At 38.1% G+C, this 20,352-nt stretch overlaps 1 protein-coding gene across 1 annotated transcript; it reads right to left on the bottom strand.

The window, feature by feature from the left end:
• Window positions 1–606: 606 nt before the first annotated feature.
• On the bottom strand, window positions 607–15,387 carry ZC3H15 (zinc finger CCCH-type containing 15). The gene is made up of 10 exons (XM_063341816.1): window positions 15,140–15,387; window positions 12,774–12,875; window positions 10,416–10,527; window positions 8,633–8,785; window positions 7,445–7,536; window positions 6,283–6,465; window positions 5,425–5,571; window positions 5,170–5,274; window positions 4,810–4,936; window positions 607–4,077 (listed from the first exon to the last, which is right to left on the bottom strand). The coding sequence occupies exons 1-10, from the start codon at window positions 15,215–15,217 to the stop codon at window positions 3,884–3,886; spliced, it is 1,293 nt and encodes a 430-aa protein (XP_063197886.1). The 5' UTR covers window positions 15,218–15,387; the 3' UTR covers window positions 607–3,883.
• Between the last annotated feature and the right edge of the window lie 4,965 nt (window positions 15,388–20,352).

Here is a 20,352-nt window from a genome sequence, read left to right on the forward strand (position 1 = left end):
TGAATAGATATGAGAGATACTTGCATATTAGAGCCATCTCGTTCTCTCAATTTAGGGCTGTAATAGTTTCACTGAGGGGAAAAAAAGATCTAACTTTGTAAGGCTTGTAGTCTAGTCACTTAATCACTCTACAGTTTCAGTAAGTTACTGAAAAGCAACACATGGAACAAGAACAACACTGTTTATGAAAATTCCAAGTATGTTATTTGCAAGATCTATAAGCTTACAAAATGTTTAAGCCTGCATTCCTTATTATATTCAGGTAATTTTTAAGAAGAGGCATAAACATTGCAAAATAAGTAGGAGTCAGCATTCAGAATGTCTGAGACAAACTTTTGGACACCTGTTATTTCACACATCTGACTGTGAAAGAACTGTGAAAGAAAATACCATAAATATACTCATTTGTATGCATAGGTTCTTTTTGTACAATCTGTTTGTTAAATAAGCACCATCATGACAATACTGAATTACCAAGAAAAGCACCACTGCTCCATCCAAAGTTTTTCCAACAGTAAAATCTCCCCTTAATAAAAAGCAGTTGGGGAGCACTGTCCATTAATAAACAGCAACATTTCCATTACAAACAACTAACAGATAGTGTAATATTTGAGGTCACTCTTTACGTTTAATTTTTTTCTCCAAATTTTTTCCAGGCCTTTATCAACAGTGCTTATTATAATACAAGTGAGGAGCTCTGAGTAACAAGGCAGTGGCGAGCATGAGATTCAATCACACAGGTCTCAAAAAAAAAAGAAAATTCCAGAATTTAAAGCTAGCCAGTTTAAGCAGTTCAAGCAGTTTTTCTGTGTGACAGAAATGGGGTTTTAACATACATCAAAGTTTAAAGCCAACAAATATGCTACTTCCACAACAGCAAGCACCAGGAAGGAAAGGCATGGGTTTTCTACAGCATTTTTTTAAATAATGGGTTTGTCTGCACTGGTGTCCAGTAATAAAGCTGCTACATTAGCATATTCCCTCAAGAAATATTAATGCCATAGCTACACTACACTTCCCACATAGTATTCATTGGAGTTATGAGATAAACAAGATGATGCAAACAGTGGTGCAGGCTGCAAGGGATGGGAATAAGTTTTATTGCAGAGGTGCTTCTCGCCAGGCTTATGATCCTTTACAGCCTGACCTCGACCCAGTAAGTGTCTCAGACAGAGCCTTCCTACTCCTGTAACAGTGAAATACTGTATTTTTGACCCATACAAACTGGACAGTCACCGAAGTGAAGATACTACTATTTTAGGATTCAGATTGTATCTCATTTTTCCGTGACGCATTCACTTTACATCAGATTAATTTTGAATATCTTGGAAATAAGCACTGTGATAGAATAGAGTCCACCTGAATGTGACTTACCACTGAGTTGTTCTCATTGATGCAAGTTTCCCAAAATTAATCTACCCCAAGTAAGGTCTTTGCATTCATTTTTAATTGAGCATTTGACTGAAACTCCCTGTCAGCTGCAAATTTAGGCTTAACTCACAGGATTGAGAACTTTTATCAGGTTATATTCAAGCCTATATTCAAGCAGAAGGAAGAAGACGACGCATAGTGCTACTAATCCTTAGAAGCATGCCTGAATGCTATACTAACAAAGACTTCTTTACAAGCAGTCACCTTGCTTTCATGGTTAGAAATCTAGACATACCAAGCAAAACAAGACGCTAGAACAAGTCCAGTCAGAAGTGCCAGAGTAAGTTGAAAGGGAAGAGTGAAAACCAAAAAGGGATAGCAAACTATTGTTTCCTGACCACGTGAAGTAATGTGTCAGTGACTACTGCCTATGAAAAATAAGTTTTTCTTCAACGCACAGATATTCAACATATTCAAATACCATGCAAGGCAACTGCCCTAATGTTCAAGTGACGCGTGCACAAAGGAGTTATGCACCACAACTGAGCCCTTTAGACCCAAAAGAGCACACACACATTCTGCCCATCTGTGTTTTATTACCTGAATAGTATGAGTTACTCTATCATTCCTTCACCGTAAAATGCAAATAATTAACAACATTGACACAACTGTGGCAAAGATTTAGCCTATTTAGATCAGTGAATCAGATCAGTATTATAGAAATCAGCATTATATATAATATACCAGCATCTAAGACACAAAATATAGAAAGCCATTTTAATCCTTGATAATGATTAAATTACTTTTATTCCAATTTAAAATATACAACTTTGAAAAATTATGCATCATACATTCAAATATGAACCACATTCTTAAGCGTCCCGATATCCAGGTATCCTATTGCTGGCCAGTATAATACAATAATCTGTCAACACTGTTTATTTATGGCCATAGGAGAAAAATCTCCATAAATAAATATGTATATCTGATATTGCAGCTTTATTCCTTAAACACTTACATTTTAGAAGTCAATTTCAGTAGGCCTCTGTCTCCCAAACACTGCTTCTTGTTCCTGTAGGAGAAAAGAAATTCCAAAGATCCCAAAAAGGACAAAAAGTGTCTAAATCAGCTATTTTAGAAATAGTATTCAAGAGTCAATTTAGCAGTGTCAGAACTATTAAAGCTAATATTACCAGCCAAAAGCAGTTCGAGAAAGCTTGCTAACAATGCCATGAATCTTAGTGGTCTTTAAGTAGTAATTTAAAAGCTTTAGAAAAAAAAAATCAATATAAACAGCATCATTAGTACAGCAATACTGTTGCAGATACTATTAGGAGCACGGCCAGGAGGCATAACCTACAGCTCCCTTGAAAAAGCACCAAGCCATCTTAATGGCAGGGATTCAATGAAGTTTAAAAGGACACCTTGCCTTTTATTTAAGCCTGACAGTTAAGTGCCCCCTGCAGGATACAACACTGCTCCCCTTTGAGGCAACTTACTACCGCGTAACTTCATTATTTATAGAACACGAAAGATATGACAGCCATTTTCTAGACCATAACATTCCTGCTCTGCGGAGCCTGAAGTCATCACCAATACAAAAAACCCAGTGGGGAAAGAATGAGACTCAAATAGCAATGAGTGATGTATAGCATGTATTAAATCAGTTAATGGATGGGTAGGAGATAAGAACAGTAGGGGAAGAGAGTCATCTGCTGGATTTTATACTGCATGAAGTGTAGAAAAAAAGTTGTAATTGCAGTTAGCCCTAATTTAACTGAAGCCAACACCATCACTTCTATATCAGGACTGGAGAGAAAAATGCTTATCACTACATTAGAAAATGAAGTTATTAACAGTTTGGTGTGATATCCTAACTTAACAGAGAAAAATCAACACAGGTATTTTAAAGTTGATAGTTTTTATTTACAGTTTTGTTGGCAAAAGGAGGTGGGAAACTTTAAAACATTTTAAACAGAGGGCACCATATTGTATTGTATGACGTATCAGTTCACAATCTGTATCTTCAGTATCCAGCTGATCAAATAAAGCTAATCACCACTTAAAGAAGCATAATCTGCATCAGCTCCATTAGAGTATACTGCCTAAAAACACTTCAGGCAGTTTCTAAATCAACACAATCACTAATAAAAACGCAGTTCAGGTGAAGAATGTATACTTTCACTTTTTTTACTGTACCTGGTATCAAATTGCCCACTTTACTTGCATACTGGCAAAGCAGTTACACTTCCTACTTTTAGTTGAAAGTTATAACCTCATTTTCTGCAGATTCATCTGTCAGGTAATTCTGAACTACTTTGAATATTTTACTGTGAGCATAGTCGAGATTGGAGTAGATGAGATTGAAGGAAAATATTCCTATGATGTGCCCATCAGAATCAGCTGGGTAACCATAAACATCCTGTTTAAGAATTCTATTCAAAAAGGAGAAAAAGCATAGTCAGTTTTCACTTTGTCACATAGATTTAATTCCTCGCTTGAGCTTTTTAATTCATTCTTCTAGATCAAGAGTGTTCAGTTCTTCTTCTAGTTCATCCAAGTCCTCTCCAGTAAAAAGATTTTCATCAACTGGAACGGCATCAATTACTCCATTTTCCAACTCCCCATCTCCATCATTATCTTCCTCTATATCATTTGGCTCACTGATGTTTATATCACCACCAGAAGCTTCACTTAATTTATTATCTGAAAATAAAAATAATTCTTAACACATTTCAGTGTCACAAGGCACTAATTCACAATACTACTAAACAGACTTTAAAGTTTTGAAACTATGAAGAATTTACTTTATTTGAAATTTATGTAGACTTACATTGGTTAAATTGCATGTACCTAATTAATATGCAGGTTTGGATCATCAGTTATTAAAACAGATTAAAAAAAGTAACTCAAACTCCCAACTCCTCAAACTCCTATTTTCATAACTGGGTCAAATTTAGTTAGCTACTCCTACTGAATGCCTGCACTTAAAAGACTCTGGGTCTTAAATAGTATTTCATGCATTTCATAAGTGCACCAAGATCAAGACTTCAAGACTTTGCCCTAAGAAATTAGAAGCTAACTTAAGACAGCTAGAAAATATGAAGAAAAGCTTGGATTTTTGTTGACATTATTCAGTCATTTACTAAATCTGAAAAAAAGGGAAACCACTAAAACAAACATCTTAAGGATTTACTTGAAGTGGCCATAAACGCTATCTTTTACTTCATCTTGAATTTAAGAAATTAAGAACTGCATAGCATTTACTAGAAGCTGTTTCTTTAGTAACTCCATGTATCATTGATATTAATTTCGCTCCCCCCACCCTTTTTAAACAAATACTTATTTTCAGCAGATCAGTAATTCAATTCTATCTACCTTTTGGGAAGCTCTTAACAATTCAATGACATATTAATGATGCCTAAATAATGAACTTACCATCTTTTTCTATTGAACTGTAAGTGCTGAATCGCTCTGGACTAGCCACAGTAATACCAGTCTCATCTACAGCTTTTGGGACATACAGGTTCAAATCTACATCATTTATGCACACAGGGTCTTCCACCTGAAAAACCAAGATTCTCTGCATGAATTTTTACAGAAGTTCTCATTTCTGCAGGATTCCTACAAATTTTTTTTTAATCTTTCTTGTGACACCAGAATTTTCACAAGATATACTCTGTAGCTATGTTAAATTAAGAACCAAGCTTATTAATTGCACTACAAGAACTCTCAAATTAGAAGTTTTCAAACTTGAATGTAACTTGAAATACTATTCAAGTTAATACTCCTCTTTACCTCATCATCTTCTCCCGTTCCTTGAATATAATGGGTGTCATCTGCTTCTTCATCATCTGCATCAACCAACTCTGGTCGAAACTCAAATACTTCACGTCCACTAATCTATTCACATAAAAGAAAAAGAATCTTAATTTATCGCTTGATAGAATTTATACTGCTGTAAAGAAAAAAAGCAATTCCAGGCTAGCTACCTTATTACAAAAACTTATGTACTCTCTCTTCTTACATTAAGAATTGGAGTGTAGAACATACCACCAATGCTTTGCCAGCTTTAAAATCTGCTTTCCTCCTCTCCATATCTTGCTCAGCCTTATCAATTTTTTCTTGTCTTTTTCTTCTCTTCCATGCAATAAAACACTCTAGAGTAATTTTGGTAACATTTGGTCCTAAGGCAGCACGCTGTCAAGTGAAGAGACTGATTAATGATAGAAACTGTTTCCAAAGGCTATAACAAATTAGAGAGTTACTCTTTTCCAGAAACTAATTGAAAACATTTCTTTCTAATTCATTCTTCACTCTCACCGCTATCAAACATGCACCATCAACTTAAAGTTTGACTCAACACAGAATTTTCCAGTTAGTAAGATGAGGCGACATAAAAGTTAAGATGAAAAGTGGAGGAGCAAAGAAACAACAATAGCTCAGGTTCTCCTGAAACTGACGCTGCCATGCAATGGTGACAGAAATAAGCAGAGCAGCAGTGTGATGCCTTCAGAAGGCCCTGTTCTCTTGATGTTGCTTGCTCATTACAGAGAGGAGATGAGATACAGTGGATAACTGGGACGCGAGAACTAAGGAGGCAGGCAGCGAGCTGGCGATGAGGAAGGCCCATAGAAGCAGTTGTGGCAGACCAAGGAAAAACAACAGTAAGAAATAGAAGCCTCCTAGAAAAGGATTAGCAACACCTGCACTAAGTACACAGCTATAATTTAATCTATTCACTAGGTAATAATTTCTAAACAAAAACATGAATCCAATACTATACCCTAGCTCATACAGCTATAAAAACCACTTTATATTTTTTAATTATTAATTAGGAAGATATTTACAACCGTCTCTTCAGAGTACAAAACCAAATACCACCAAAAGGTACCTGTCTGACAAGTTTACCTCTTTTTCTATTAGATCTTCTAAAGAAATTTCATCTTGCTTTTCCTCCTTCTTTTTGTCTTTTTTTAATACAAAACCTGGAGGGAGAGCGTGACGATACATGCAGTTGTCTCCTCCGCCTGGACAGACCCAAAACCATCCATATTTGTTGTTTTCAATAGCATCAAGGAAATATTTGCAGACCTGTATAAAACAATGGTTGTTAGCACCACATCCTCTTTTCATCCCCAGCAGTTTACGCTACATATAAAGTTACTACATGTTGGAAGTACAGTAATTTAAAGCCAGTTGTGCTCAAAACTGAAGGAACATGTGAAATGCATCGCTACTAAAAAAGTAGACAAAAGAAGTGCAACTAATTATCTAAAATTCATGTAGTCAAAAGCTTTTTCCCCTAATATAATCCCAACTTAAAAAGACAGGAAGATTTAGAAGACTGGCAACTGTGTACTACTGTAAACCCAGCTGGCACGTAAAAGCATGCCAACGGTCTTTCTCTTCCTGCTCACCAACATCAGTATAGCTCTAATCAAAATAAATAGAATCTGCCTCAGATGTTAAACCTTCCAGCTCACGATCTTGAGGTAGAGATGCCATTCCAGAACTTTTAACAAGCAATTCATAGTTCAGACTTAGTCATATCAGAGTTTAATTTTTGCAAATTTAAGAAGTATCAAAAGAATATTTCATAATTTGGTATTGAAAACAAAGTGAAATAGTTCTGTAGAATGAAAGAGAGATTAAGATATTATACCATTTAGTGCACAAACTAAGGAGTATTCTTGAAGCTAGAGGTCAGGAACTACAAGTGACTCTCAATTAGTAGATTTCAGTTTACAGGAGAATGTTTAAGCTTATATGCCATCCAGTGCATAAATAAGCCAGCATGTATGTAGCAGTCACTGCAATGAGATGACAGAACTAACTCATCACAATACTTGAATCTTCTAAGCAAATGGGATGCATAAGATATACTGCTGATTACTTTAGCATTTCTATTTTGAAAGCACTTCACCTACTATCCATTTGTATTTTACATGAGAAAATACTTTATGACTGAAAGAGCTTCAGGGTGTTTTTTTTTTTTTTTAATACATTACTAGAAATACTATGAGCCCAACTGTATACTCAAAGTATTGTTATAAATAAAAAAAGGACATACTATTTGAGTTTTGGGTTTTTTCTTTTCCGCCTCACCATGCTTCTTGTTCACCACTTCTTCCAGCTTCTTCTCATCCCAGTTATCCATTGTATCTAGAAAAAGACAGATGGTTTCACAAAAAATTTCAAATACTAAACAATGCTGTCATATTGCTTTTCTCCCTAATAAGTTTTAACATGCGGTTCTTATATTTTAGTTAGTTTATAGTATGGAAAATAAATTCAGGCTTTTATTATAAAATTTTCAAACTTTTCTATGCTGCTTACAAGACAATTTCCTCAAAAGCCTTAGAAATGTATATTTGGACATGCATGAAGTGTGTTTCAGTTAAAGACTAAAAAACGTGTCATTCCATCTGTACGCTACTGAGCGTGGACAAGGGAACTGCAGGAAGATAACTGAATAAAAGAGAAGGTTGGAGGCTGGTGTCAAGAAATACAGATAATGTAACCTGATGCTCGAAAGAGATAATCCCAAATTTTCTGTGTTAAAGTTAAAAGAAGGTGCCATCAAAAGAAGCAAGATCAGCAATGGTAACAGTAGTAGTCAATCTACGGGATCCTATCATATTCATTTAGGACGACACAGGCTAAAATTCAAATAAAGACCCAGACATGATGAATTGTGGAAAAACGAAATAAATTATTTTGACTATGGAATCTCTAACCCCTGCTAAGTAAGAGTGAAATCCAGAATACTTTGCCAACAAATGATTTGGGGAAAGGATATCAAGTCACAGAAAAAATTCCAAAGTATCCTGAATTCTAGAACTGCGCACATTTGGGCAAACACTAATAACAGTTCTGGAAGGCAGCTATGGTTGCTCATTACACTTCCTCCTTTTGCACTTTGGTTTTACAGAACTTAGAAGAAACTAGCAACTATAAGAAAGACCAAATACTCTATAACTTGCTACTTGTATGACATAATATGTTACGCAGCAAAATTCAAAAACCACCATTCATTACCATTAGGACACAGTTCTTTTTCTAAACAGGTCCTAAAGAATACTTGTGAGCACACTTTTTAAAGCAAGTTTCACTGCTTGTAAGTTTGAACACAGTGGTATGGGTTGCTGTGGTCATTGATCAGGCTCTTCAGGATCATAACCACAACACAAGACAACTCTTAATCTTAAAAAATTCAGATTCAGAATAGTTTAGTAGTCATTTTCTAGAATTATTATACCTTTTTCAAGGTCTTCATCTCTTGCATCAATGTAGACACTTCGTTTTTCACACTTCCTTTCCAAAGACAAATCATGAGAAAACTTGCACTTGTCTCCTTTAGTGCACTGTCCTTGCTTGAAGAAAGCACAAACTACAGATTTGGGGTCAGCACCTGAGTGAAGAAAGTTTTTATATTTTAATACAATTTTTTAAGCAAAAGCTGTATATTAAAAGTGCTAAGAACAATGTCTAGGATCATACAATCTTTAGGATTTGTAGAGAATGAAAACAGGTTTTTAAAAGTGAAAGTTATTTAACGCGTGTGTGTTCATCACAAGTAAATACTTCATGTCCTGAACGTGTCATATTTACTTTGTACAGTATGATATTTGCGTTAAGTATCGAAGCTGGCACTTGACTATTAAAAGAAATATGGACAGCATTGTGCCCAAGCGAATTATTCATTCATGTAATACATACAAGATATCACTCTATGGAACTTCTTCCCTATACAATAAGCTATTTTTGCCCTAATTCTGGATGTCAGCCTTTCCTTAACAGATCAACAACACACTAGAATAAGTGTTAATAATCTAATCTGCACTCATTCAGACCACTTTCTTTAAGTAACTGTCATCCTACTAAAGGAATTATTAGACCATTAGGAGGTGAGAATAGAAATGAAAGAAGTAGAAATGTATTTGTGAGACACAATGAAATCAGAATGAATATTATAAGTAAGGCATTTAAGTGTTCGTGTAAGATTTCAAGCTCAATTTTTTCACTTGCTGATTTTAAGCTTGGTGCAAGTCACCAGTGACTAGAGTACGTACAGCAATACACCCATTTAAAATCTTAACTAAAGATCTAGTTTTTAAACACCAAGTGGATCCCTAAAAGAACTTCAGGTAATATAGCTCTCCTTGCTGGCAATCTCAGTAGAAAGTCAAGGCTTTCATTAGGACGATATTAGTTCTTCTGAAATAACTTTAAGTCAAGAGCTACTTTATTTGGAGAAAGTTCACCATTGCAGATCACAAACAGAAAACAGCGAACAAATATCATGTTTGCTTTAAGACATATCTGGAAATCACACTTGTTCAGTCAAAAATTATTGCACATAATTCATTAGTACCAGAAGATTAATAATGCAAAGAGCTGATAGTTCATTCCAACAGTATAATTTTTTTTTCCTCCCACATGCCAGCAAATTGTAGGGTTTCGCTGAAGTATAAAATACTCTTAAACTCACATTATATCACAAAACTAGTTTGCTCGATAACTGAGTTCAAGTAAGACCACAATTCCGAAGCAAAGTCCTACAGTTGACTGTGAGGTGGGACAGAAGTAAGTGGAAAATTTTTTACTGTTCTGATTTGAATTCAAGTTTTCTGTTAAGACAACAGTTATATTATACTCTTTGTAATGCCTGGATGTTCACGTTTCCCTGGGGAGAAAGGATGCTTTAAACAAATACCATCACACGCACACACTCATGCCACTCATTCAGAAGCACCTAATTAATTAACCTGAATACAGCAAGGTATCTATAGCTGCCCTGTCAACATCAATGTAGCTTTTGATATTTTAATGATCTAGTAATCCCAGATGATTTCCTAAAAAAAAAAAAAATAAAAAAAAAATATGTCAAATCGTTACCGAAAAACTACTTAGTACACTAGATGGAGAAGGAAAAAGACATATCTACTTTATTGAAAAGTGAACTGTCATTTTCAAAGGCTTACTCATCTACTTCAGGTAAAATAAGGGAACATAAGTGAAGAGAATTCAGTTACTCATACCTTTGCTAATTTTCTGTGCAGCAACCACAGGCTTGAAGAGTTCGTTTAATTCTTGTAATTCTTTTTTCTTATCTTCTTTTTTTAATTTCTTCTCACTTTCTGTTTGAGCAGCCTATAATGACCCCAAATTTGAAGTTATTAATAGATAATTAGAATTACGTTACTCACTTCACAGGAAGTGTCCATTAAAATAGCAGATAAATTAGTTTATTCTAAGTGGAAGAGGAAAAGAACCTATGATATCTGAATTTCTCAGAATTCCTGCCCTTCCATGAATGGCCAGTGCCATCTAGTGGTAGTGACTTTTCAAACAGAAGAGATTTCAAATGCAATTTGTCAGAGATGAGAGATCCTGGTAGGTACCATTAGATAACAGTTACCTCTGTTCCACCTTTACAGGCTAGGAAATCAAGTGAAGAGACTAAGGAGAGGAAAAGTTAGTTGCTCTTTTGTGATACATTAGCAGTGCAAGTACTCAATGCAGTTACTTCAGGATCTGTGCAAATAGCTTATCTGTCTTTAGTCCCCTACGTGCTGCGTTGTTCTTTCTCTTCACGTATACCAGAAGCTCTTCCAGGAAATATGTCTGTAGAAGTTAGGAACTGCTTTTAGAACACTTTTTTTGGTTTGAATTTATATCAATGAATTGATAACCGGTGGTTTGTAAGACAAGAACATTCATTTTATAGGTAACTAGGGGCCAAGGACTCAACAAGCCCAACTAGGAAAAGCAAGGTTTGTGTATTAAAAAAACCATGTGACTCTGCCTTATCCTTTTTGGAAAAGACAGAAAAGGCCAGAAAAGAGGGAACAAGATAGATGAAAGAGAACATGGGGAAAACATTATTAGAAGATTTGATTCTTATCCTTAAGGGAAGCTAGTGAGACTCCCACCATTATACAAATATGTGGGGTGCTTCATTGGTAAAATACAGTGCAATATTAAAAAAGGAGCTTTATTCTTACAATGAACTTGGCAAGAAAATGCCAAATTGTTTTAAAATGGAATTGATTCGTTTGGTGCACATACAGAACACTCAGTTTTCATACTGAAAGTCCCTAAATCCTATTTTGTATAGCATGCAGACCCACGTATGTCAACTACAAAAAGTAGTACTCTAAGAACACTTTTATTTCATCCTAGGGTTCTAAAAGCATGAAGATGAAGCTTCCCTTTTTTTTCTTATTAAGCAAAAAAACCTTGACAGCATTTCCATTTGTATCTCAGGACACAACAATAATTGCTTTAAAGTGTTCTTTCTTTCTCAGGGACAATCCTAACTGAAAACCATTACTACAGGGTAAGAAAGGTATAATCAGGTCTAAAAAAAAAAATTATTTTTTTTTTTAACATCCATCAGTCAGTTGCTAAGAGCATCTGCGAAACAAATTATTTTAGGTTGTCTAATTTACATACTGGTATTCCATTAAATGCTACAGATTCAGGGATTTCATACAGGAATTTCAAAAAAACTGTTTCAGAAACATTGGTGTTACTCAAGTGACATCAAGCAGTCCATTCCACTACAAGTAATTGTTAGCTCTAATGACCTGACTATCAACTTTACCTCTAAAGTTGTACTTGACATTTGTTAGTTCATCCTTATGTTATGCAAGGAATTTAACCTAAATTATGACATCATTAATTTAGCTGATGCAAACGTAATATTCTACAGGCTTATTCATAGAACAGGAATCTGCATAAACACTTAGCAACTAGGTTCCCCAGCACCGTAGGAATAAGAGACCTGGCTCACTTCCATTATAAAAGTATTTTCATGAAATTTGTGCTTTCTGACTAAGTGTAATCTAAACATTTATCTCAGCCACATCACACTTTACTTCATTATATAAAAGAGCAGAGTAGTAGACCATGTCTCAAAATTTCATTTTCTTTGGCCAGTTCACCGAATAGATGCAGACTTCCATACATATAATGTGGAAGTATTATAATAAATACTTCCATAAATAAAACAAGCAGCACATATGGGCTTATACATTTTTTTTAATCTTCCCCCAATTCCAATTTTAGTATTAGTAACAACGGCTCTTATTTTTAACAGTTCACTGTTTCAGGTATACTGTAAACTCAATTATGTTACCTAATTAGAATACTGTGTAAAGAAACACACACCGTTATTACTTGAGTTTAGGGTTTTTTTCCAGGGGTTTTGGTATATAATTCTCAGCTACACAGGCTTTGCAAGAAGACTAGCTAGTTAAATCTGTGTTAATCACAATACATCAGGCAAGTAACATCTCAACTTTTTTCTACTTCAGTACTACATCACAATCTACATGTATAGTGAAAGATGATTTCACTATACGGTAGGAAAACATTACAGAATAAATGCTTACCTGACGTGGATTTTGCTGACCAAATTTAACTTGGTGAGTCACAGCCTTGATAAATTTTTGTTGTTTCGCACCTTTTTTATTCTTTAGGCCAAATGTTTTGTCCTAAAATCAAGAGATAAATACAGCCAAATTAGTTGAAACTGTCCAACAGCTGGGACAAGTTTCTTACCAAAAAAACCCCAAAACATCACCAAACAACCAAAAAGCCTCAGTCTTGCCATTCCTCTCCAGTTTTCAGTTAAACACAATTTTCTCCATCAACATGAACAATCCAAGAAACATGACTGACAATATTTAGACCGCTCAGATCATCTTTAAAATTTGCTTTTCAAAAAAACCTACTAAATGCTGCTTTTGTGTGAGCTATTGCTTTTATCATCAGACCTACTTGTGTCCAAGTAATTGTGGGAGCATATACACACAGTGTTTTCAGGCTTCTCAAGACAAAAAGAACACGATGTTTTTGATTACTACACAAGTAACATCTAAGGAAAATATGAAGACTGAATAGCCATAAATACTGCTTTTTTTCCCCCCGTCTACTTGTACTCACTTATTACTTTTCTGTTCAAGTATTCATCTAGAAATGTTATATATTTATGCTATGCAGATGAATAGTGTTGCATATAACATATTACTTTTTATTTCCAAGTATTTTAAGTTTTTCATTTTATAACTAATTTGAAGCCTTTCCCCATGTCAATTCCAGACAGGTTTTTTTATCTCCTAAATTCCACTGAAAGTAGTTTCCGTTTAATGCCTGAACCAATTCTTCCTCTATACCTGAAGCTTTATTGTTAGCTGTGTGTTTCTATACCAAACCTATTAAAAATTCCATTTAAAAAAAGATAATTCCCTTTCACACAAGTACATGAAGCATAAGTTATTTTTTGTAACTGAAATACCTACATTAAAAACCTATCCATGCCTTTGATTTGATACCATCTTCTTTCCTTCCAGGAACAAGTAACAGATGTTTATCTAGTGATAATACTTCAGTTCAAACATACTTTTGGAACTCTAACAAACCAAAAATATATTATAAAAGAATTAGAGAATAAACAGTTCCAAATTTTCAGAGTCACCCTGTTTTCATTTACAATGTATCCCCTATCAACAGCAGCTAGTCCTCTGTTACTTTATGCTAATCTGAAAAGTCTGTAATTTGTCAAAATAACTAGTTGGGAAAGAAAACAGATCATTCACACACTTGATTTCTGTGGCAAACGCCACATGGAATATATAGTCTTTGCGTATTTGGATTTTGTAATAAGTTATCGTTAATAATCTATGCAAGTTTTTCCCCTTTCAGCTTCGTGGGTTTTTTTGTAATAGAAAGCAGATTTTTTGTATGTAGGTGGATTTAGCAAGAACACCAGAAACTCTGAAGCTAGCAGAGAAAGAGAACAACCAGTCTAACCTAACACTTCCAAAGAACATAGAAACAGTATTCAGCAGTGCTAAACTTAAAAGAACACTTGCATTACATGGATATTCTGCTTAAAACAGATGAGCAGCTACTAACTTTCTTGCCAATAGATGCAGGCAAACATTTAATTTTCTATAACTGCTCTCTCCTTGTACCCTCAACGTCACCTTTTTTTTCGGTATAGTGGAAGATTTGCATGACTATGCTGATAACTAACATACACATCTTTAGCAGGTTGGGTTTTTTTAAATCCGGTTTTCCCATGGAATTGAGTATCAGAAGTTTAAATAGAATACAATATATTACTGAGTAATCTTAAAATTATTTTGCCTTCAACTTCTATGAGCCGGACTCAGAAAATATAGGAAGACATCAAACACAGAGACAGAAAAGGGTGAGAGAAGAGGGGGAAAAAAAAAAGAAAAAAAAAAAAGGGAAGAGCACTCCTGTCAGATCAGCTGCAGTACAGACACAGCTCTGGGCATAAAATATCCAGGCTGAAAACCCAAACCCCGGCCCAAGAAGCACAGTGGCCATCAACACAACTTAAAGGGCGATGGTCGATGATCTGACAGATCTGGGCAGCGCTGGGGCCGCGAAGGGAACCCGGAACGTGCTTCTGGACTGGGTTACAGCACGGACAAGGTGTGCGTGCGCATACCCCTACGCTTTTTTAAAAAAGTTTTCGGCTTTATGATCATTCCCGTGGCCGCTTCGGCGGAAGAGGCGGCCTGCGGGCCTCACTGCCGGCTTTCGGGGAGGCCAGCGGCCGCCGGCAGAGGCGTCCGTGCCCCCGCAGCCGGGGAGGCGGCAGAGGGAGGCGCAGGGAGAGAGATGCCCGCCTCCGAAGGGAAGCGGCAGGCCCCAGCAGGGGCAGGGAGAGGGCCGCGGCGGGAGAGTAGCGCCCCCGGACCCTGCTGGGACCTGCCCGCCTCACCTCGATGATCTTCTCCTTCTTCTTCTGGTCCGCCTTCTTGCTGCCCCCCGCCGGCTGCTGCTGCTTCTTGGGGGGCATGGCGGGGAGGGCGGAGCGGCCTCGGCTCTCGCTCGGGGGCTCTCAGGGCCGCGGGGACGGGACGGCGCCGCCGCCGCCGGCGAGGCACAACGGGTGCCGCTTGGCAAGGCCGGCGGCCGCGGGGCAGGCTGGGAAGGCCGCGCGCTGGAGGCTGGGCGGCGCGCGAGGGCCCAATTATCTCCCGGCAGGCAGCGCGCGGCGGGGCGACGGCCGGGCGCTCCGGCTGATGTCATGGGAGGGGGCGGGCCCGGGAGGGGCTCGGAAGAGCCTGCCGGGGGCGGGGGAGGTGGGTGAGGGAAGGGGAGTGGCGGCCACGCAGCGCCCACCCCAGCCGAATCCCCCTCCTTTGGCACGGGGACAGCCGCCTTTCGGCGGCCAGGGAGGGGTTCCCCAGTGGGAACTGTGGCCGGTTCCCCTCACGAGCGGCCGCTGGATGGAGCTGCGCTTACCACCAGCTTGGGAGGCAGTGACCTGCAAGCCAGCAGGGTGTTGAATCACAGAGTCGTTTAGGTTGGAAGAGACCTTTAAGATCCTTTAGTCCAACCATTCGTCTAGCATTGCCAAGTCCACCACTGAACCGTATCTCTCAGCACCACATCTACACGTCTTTTAAATAGCTCCTGGGATGGTGGCTCCACCACTTCCCTGGGCAGCCTCTTCCAATGCTTGACAAACCCTTCGGTGAAGAGATTTTTCCTAATACCCTAAACCTCCCCTGGCTCAACTTGAGGCCATTTCCTTTTATCCTGTCACTTGGTACCTGGAAGAAGAGACTGACCCCCACCCCTCTACAACCTCCTTTCAGGTAGTTGTAGAGGGTGCTAAAGTCTCGTCTCAGCTTCCTTTTCTTCAGGCTGAACAACCCCAGCTCCCTCAGCCACTCCTTATAAGACTTGTTCTCCAGACCCCTCACCAGCTTCACTGCCCTTGTCTGGACCTGCTCCAGCACCTCAGTTTCTTGTAGTGAAGGGCCCAAAACCAGACACAGTATTGAAGGTGCGGCCTCACCAGTGCCGAGTACAGGAGAACGATCACTTCCCAAGTCCTGCCGGCCACACTATTCCTGATACACGCCAGGATGCCGTTGGCCTTCTTGGCCACCTGGGCACACACTGCTGGCTCATATTCAGCTTTCTGTTGACCAGCACCCCCAGGTCCTTTTCTGCCAGGCAGCTTTCCACCCGCTCTTCCCCAGGCCTGTAGCGTTGCATGGACTTGCTGCCACAAAGAGCCTTGACCCAGCTAAGCACCAGCAGTCCTTCTAGGCAGCCCACCCCTACCTCTGCCAGCTCCAAGGCTTCAAGGAAGCAATCCAGAAAGCAGCAAGAAGTTTAATTGCTGCCTAAACAGGTGGTGAAGAGCCTGCCGGCAGACTTGTGAACAGCTGGATATAGGACAACAGCCAGCACCCACCGCAGCACTGTTTGTCATCAGAGAGCACCTGAGAGCTGAATCCCAGTCGGCCCACACGGGATATGTATTTTATGGGGGCAGTGAGGATGAGTAAGGTGATAATGCATTCGTGCATGCATGTGGTTTTATTTTTTTGCTGCAATCTCTTTGCCAGAGGAGGGAAAGCAAATGCTGCATGAGGACACAGGATGCTTTGCTGCCTATTAACAGCAATGATTTCCTTAGGATGAGCTGCAAGGTAGCTGTCGTGTTAAAAGGACTGTAGTTTCGATATTTGTCTGTCAGAGTCCCAGGACTTGCACTGATTTACTATCAGAGTCCCAGCAAAGGACTTGCACTGAGTCAGATTCACAAATAATCGAAATTAGTTATTTTATTGAGAGCAATAGTAGCAGATTCGAGATTGCCATTGATAAATTCACTAACTACAATAGCGCTAATTAATTAAGGTTAATATTTCTAGCAAAAATAATGATAGTACAACAACCCGGGGTAACATTCAGCAGAGGGTGGAAGGCGCAGCACTCACCCAAAAAGGCGTCCCTGCCTGGGGTGGGGGAAGAGAACGCAGCCCGTCGACTGCTCCGTCAGGTATTGAGTGTCTTCTCTCCCAATTTAACAGTCATTTTCTCTATCCTTTTATCCCTAAAATTACGAGGTTTCCCTCCCCTAGGTGACGTGTAGTATGATTTGGGTGGAGAGACAAGTGCTATAGTCATACATGTTTAACATGATCTCTAAAACCCTCATTAGCATATGCAGGGGGTGTCAACTTTAATATGCATTTCACAGGTAATGAGGCAAAGGACAATTATCAGGCATGGCAGCCTCTCAAGGAAACAAAGAACTTCACAAAGTCTCTGTTATCTTGATTTTACTGTTTTTGCTGGCAAAAGCAGGGCTGTCCTGTCTCCCCAAGACTACCCCGTTATTTATATATCCTGTGATAGCCAGACAAGCCTTCACTCCCCTGGGTTGCACAAGAGATAACAAAGCCAGTCTTAATTGCTCTTTGAGCACAGCAACTTCACCTCATTATCCAAATTCCACAGTAGCATCCTAGAGAACTTCCAAGCTAGAAACTCAAATGTCAGGGCGAAAAACAGACTCTCCCGGGGTACTTCACCATCAAGTAGTAAATACATCTGAAGTCAGCTGCTTTTTTGCCCCTTCTGAGTTCCACCTGACAAATACATCTTTCTCTAAAGATTGCCTCCAAAAAACAACTACAGTGCTGAACTCTGCTTTTATATTGGGTTCACTGACACATGCGCACTAGGGACTAACAGAAGATAATTTGGTACCACAAAGAGCTCAGAGGTCTGAACATTAGCTACCTGCTCCCCAGGGGAACGTTGCTAAATAAACCGTTCCTTCTAAATAAGTAGTCTCTCAGCGTGCAGAAGGGGTGCTCTGCATTTTGTACTTTATGAGAAATGGGTCTGGTTTGAGTGTGTGAAACAATGGTAGTCTGCCTGAGGGAAGATAAGCTTTCCATTTATCCTCTTCATTTTCTTTCAAAGAGCCAAGATTACGTTTGGGTTCCACCCAGAGTGGTACAAACCTTTCTGTAGAAAGGGTGAAACAATCCCAAATTGACTTCGATTGCCTAAGTAGGGTCTTGGTCTGGTACTTAAATACCAGCCTTAACATGCATTGTTGTTTTCTCATGCTGTGGCATGCAGGCAGGTTCTCTGACCATGCCACGAGCGTAATTTTTACTTTGGTTTCATGAAATGGGGTGTCATGGTTCTTTCCTTCCCACATGTGGAGGAGTTTCTGCAACAGGAAGAAATGCAAAACTTTGGTACTGCATTTGCGGCTTGAGTGGTAACTGTCTCACCTAGAATGACTAGGAAAAAAGGCTTCGAAAAAAAGTGAAATGTAAAGGGGGGCATATATTATCCAGATATGCCAACTTCTGATTACTGAAAAGTGTTCCAATATAAAAATATTACTTGCTGATAACTGGTTTTAAGGTCCATCTGTTTCAGCCTCTACAGCACAAATTTCATTTTGAGTAAGGTGCTTAAGTCTTGGTAGGATGTACTTTCATACTTTGTACGGCAAGTAAAGACTTTTCTGTTCCTCGCTAAGTTTAGTAGTTTCTGGTACAATCTGTATCCAAAAATATTTTACCAACAAAGCATATTTTTAAACTGATCTCATAGATCGGAGGTAAGAAAACAGGCTGTTCTGTAAGGGAACAACAAGCTGTTCTTACAAAGACTTCGAGCACCCGCAGATATGCAACACTAAAGATACAAATAGTGCAATACAATATCTTAATCTTCAGAGTGCTTGGTTAAATAATTGTACCAGCCATTTGTTACATGTCACTACTGGCATGCTCAAAAAAGGATGGAATATTTTGGTTCTACATAGTCTGCATAATACAGGAGAACAATTTCAGATTTATTTTTTTCAAGCTCAGAATCACAAAGAAGCATGAAGCAATGGAAGGTCTAAGAGGCTAACTGATTAACATATATACTTTATTATGTTGAGTAAAATTTGTAATAACTAATGATTTCTTGTTCCATCAGAAAATATATAGCAGCACACAATAGTTGGAACCTAACACAGGAGGAAAAAAAAAACCCCAACCCTTAACACTCAACTAAACCGCAATTCTATACTAACATATACAGAACTGCCATAAATTTTGGTGTGAGTTCCTTTTTAGCAGATCCCTACATGCCTGACTAGTTCTTCAGATAAACGTGAAGGGCAGAGAGAACCTCTTGCCAATGATATCTGGTAGATTGAGTCCTGAATATCTGAAAAGTGCTATTAAAAAAATAAATTGATATGTACTAAATAGTGTGGAGAAACAAAAAGTATAAATTGATCTAAAATATATTGTAGGAACCAATCATATCCAGAACTTTCAGCATTTAGCAGACTAATCAATCTTTGTTGAGATTGTACTTCTTTATAAAACACATAATTAAAAGATTTATCCATCTAAGCCTGAAGAACAATATTTTATTTCTAGTTTCCAGGAATTTATGCAACTTGGTTTTCTTTGCATCCAGCATTAGATTTAGAACTATCTGAGGCTAGAATTATGAACAAATACAAGTCAGTACTATCTACAATATTTCATTTAAAAATCATAAATAACAATGGAAGTATCAGGCTTAACATAACTCAAACTTCTTGTGTTGTTTTTTTCTTTACTGTACCTTAAAAATTAGGATCATTACTCTAGTATGTATTAATTGCTCTATGAATAATTGAATGACAAGTGAATAATTAACTTTACTGTGTTTATGGGTAGTCCAAGAGCCCCTTGTATTTTACTAAATATTCTGTTTCACTATGTTATGCATGCATCTCCCACAATTAAAAAAAAAAAAAAAAAGCCAAGTTCTCTACATTGTACTTTTCTTTCCAGTGGAATAAAAATCAAGCTATGCATTTCTGCTAGGTGATAAAGTTAAGTAAGTATGAATTTCCAAAAGCACAGCTAAAGAACTGCAGTTTGCATCCAGATTGGAACAAGGACCAGTTTTTAGATCCTTCCTTCTCTGTCAGAAAACCACTATGGAGTTGTAACTCCTACTCACTTAACTATTTCTTTTGCATTTGAATAATCCACACACCCCCAGTAAAGACACTCATTTAGTTCTCTTCATCTCCCCAGCTACCTGTTTTCACAGCATTTGCACTAAAACAGCATTTTAAGCCTCTGTTCCTCTGACAGACTTTCTTGAAAC

Source organism: Chroicocephalus ridibundus, chromosome 7, assembly GCF_963924245.1.
Source record: "Chroicocephalus ridibundus chromosome 7, bChrRid1.1, whole genome shotgun sequence".
NCBI lineage: Eukaryota > Metazoa > Chordata > Aves > Charadriiformes > Laridae > Chroicocephalus > Chroicocephalus ridibundus.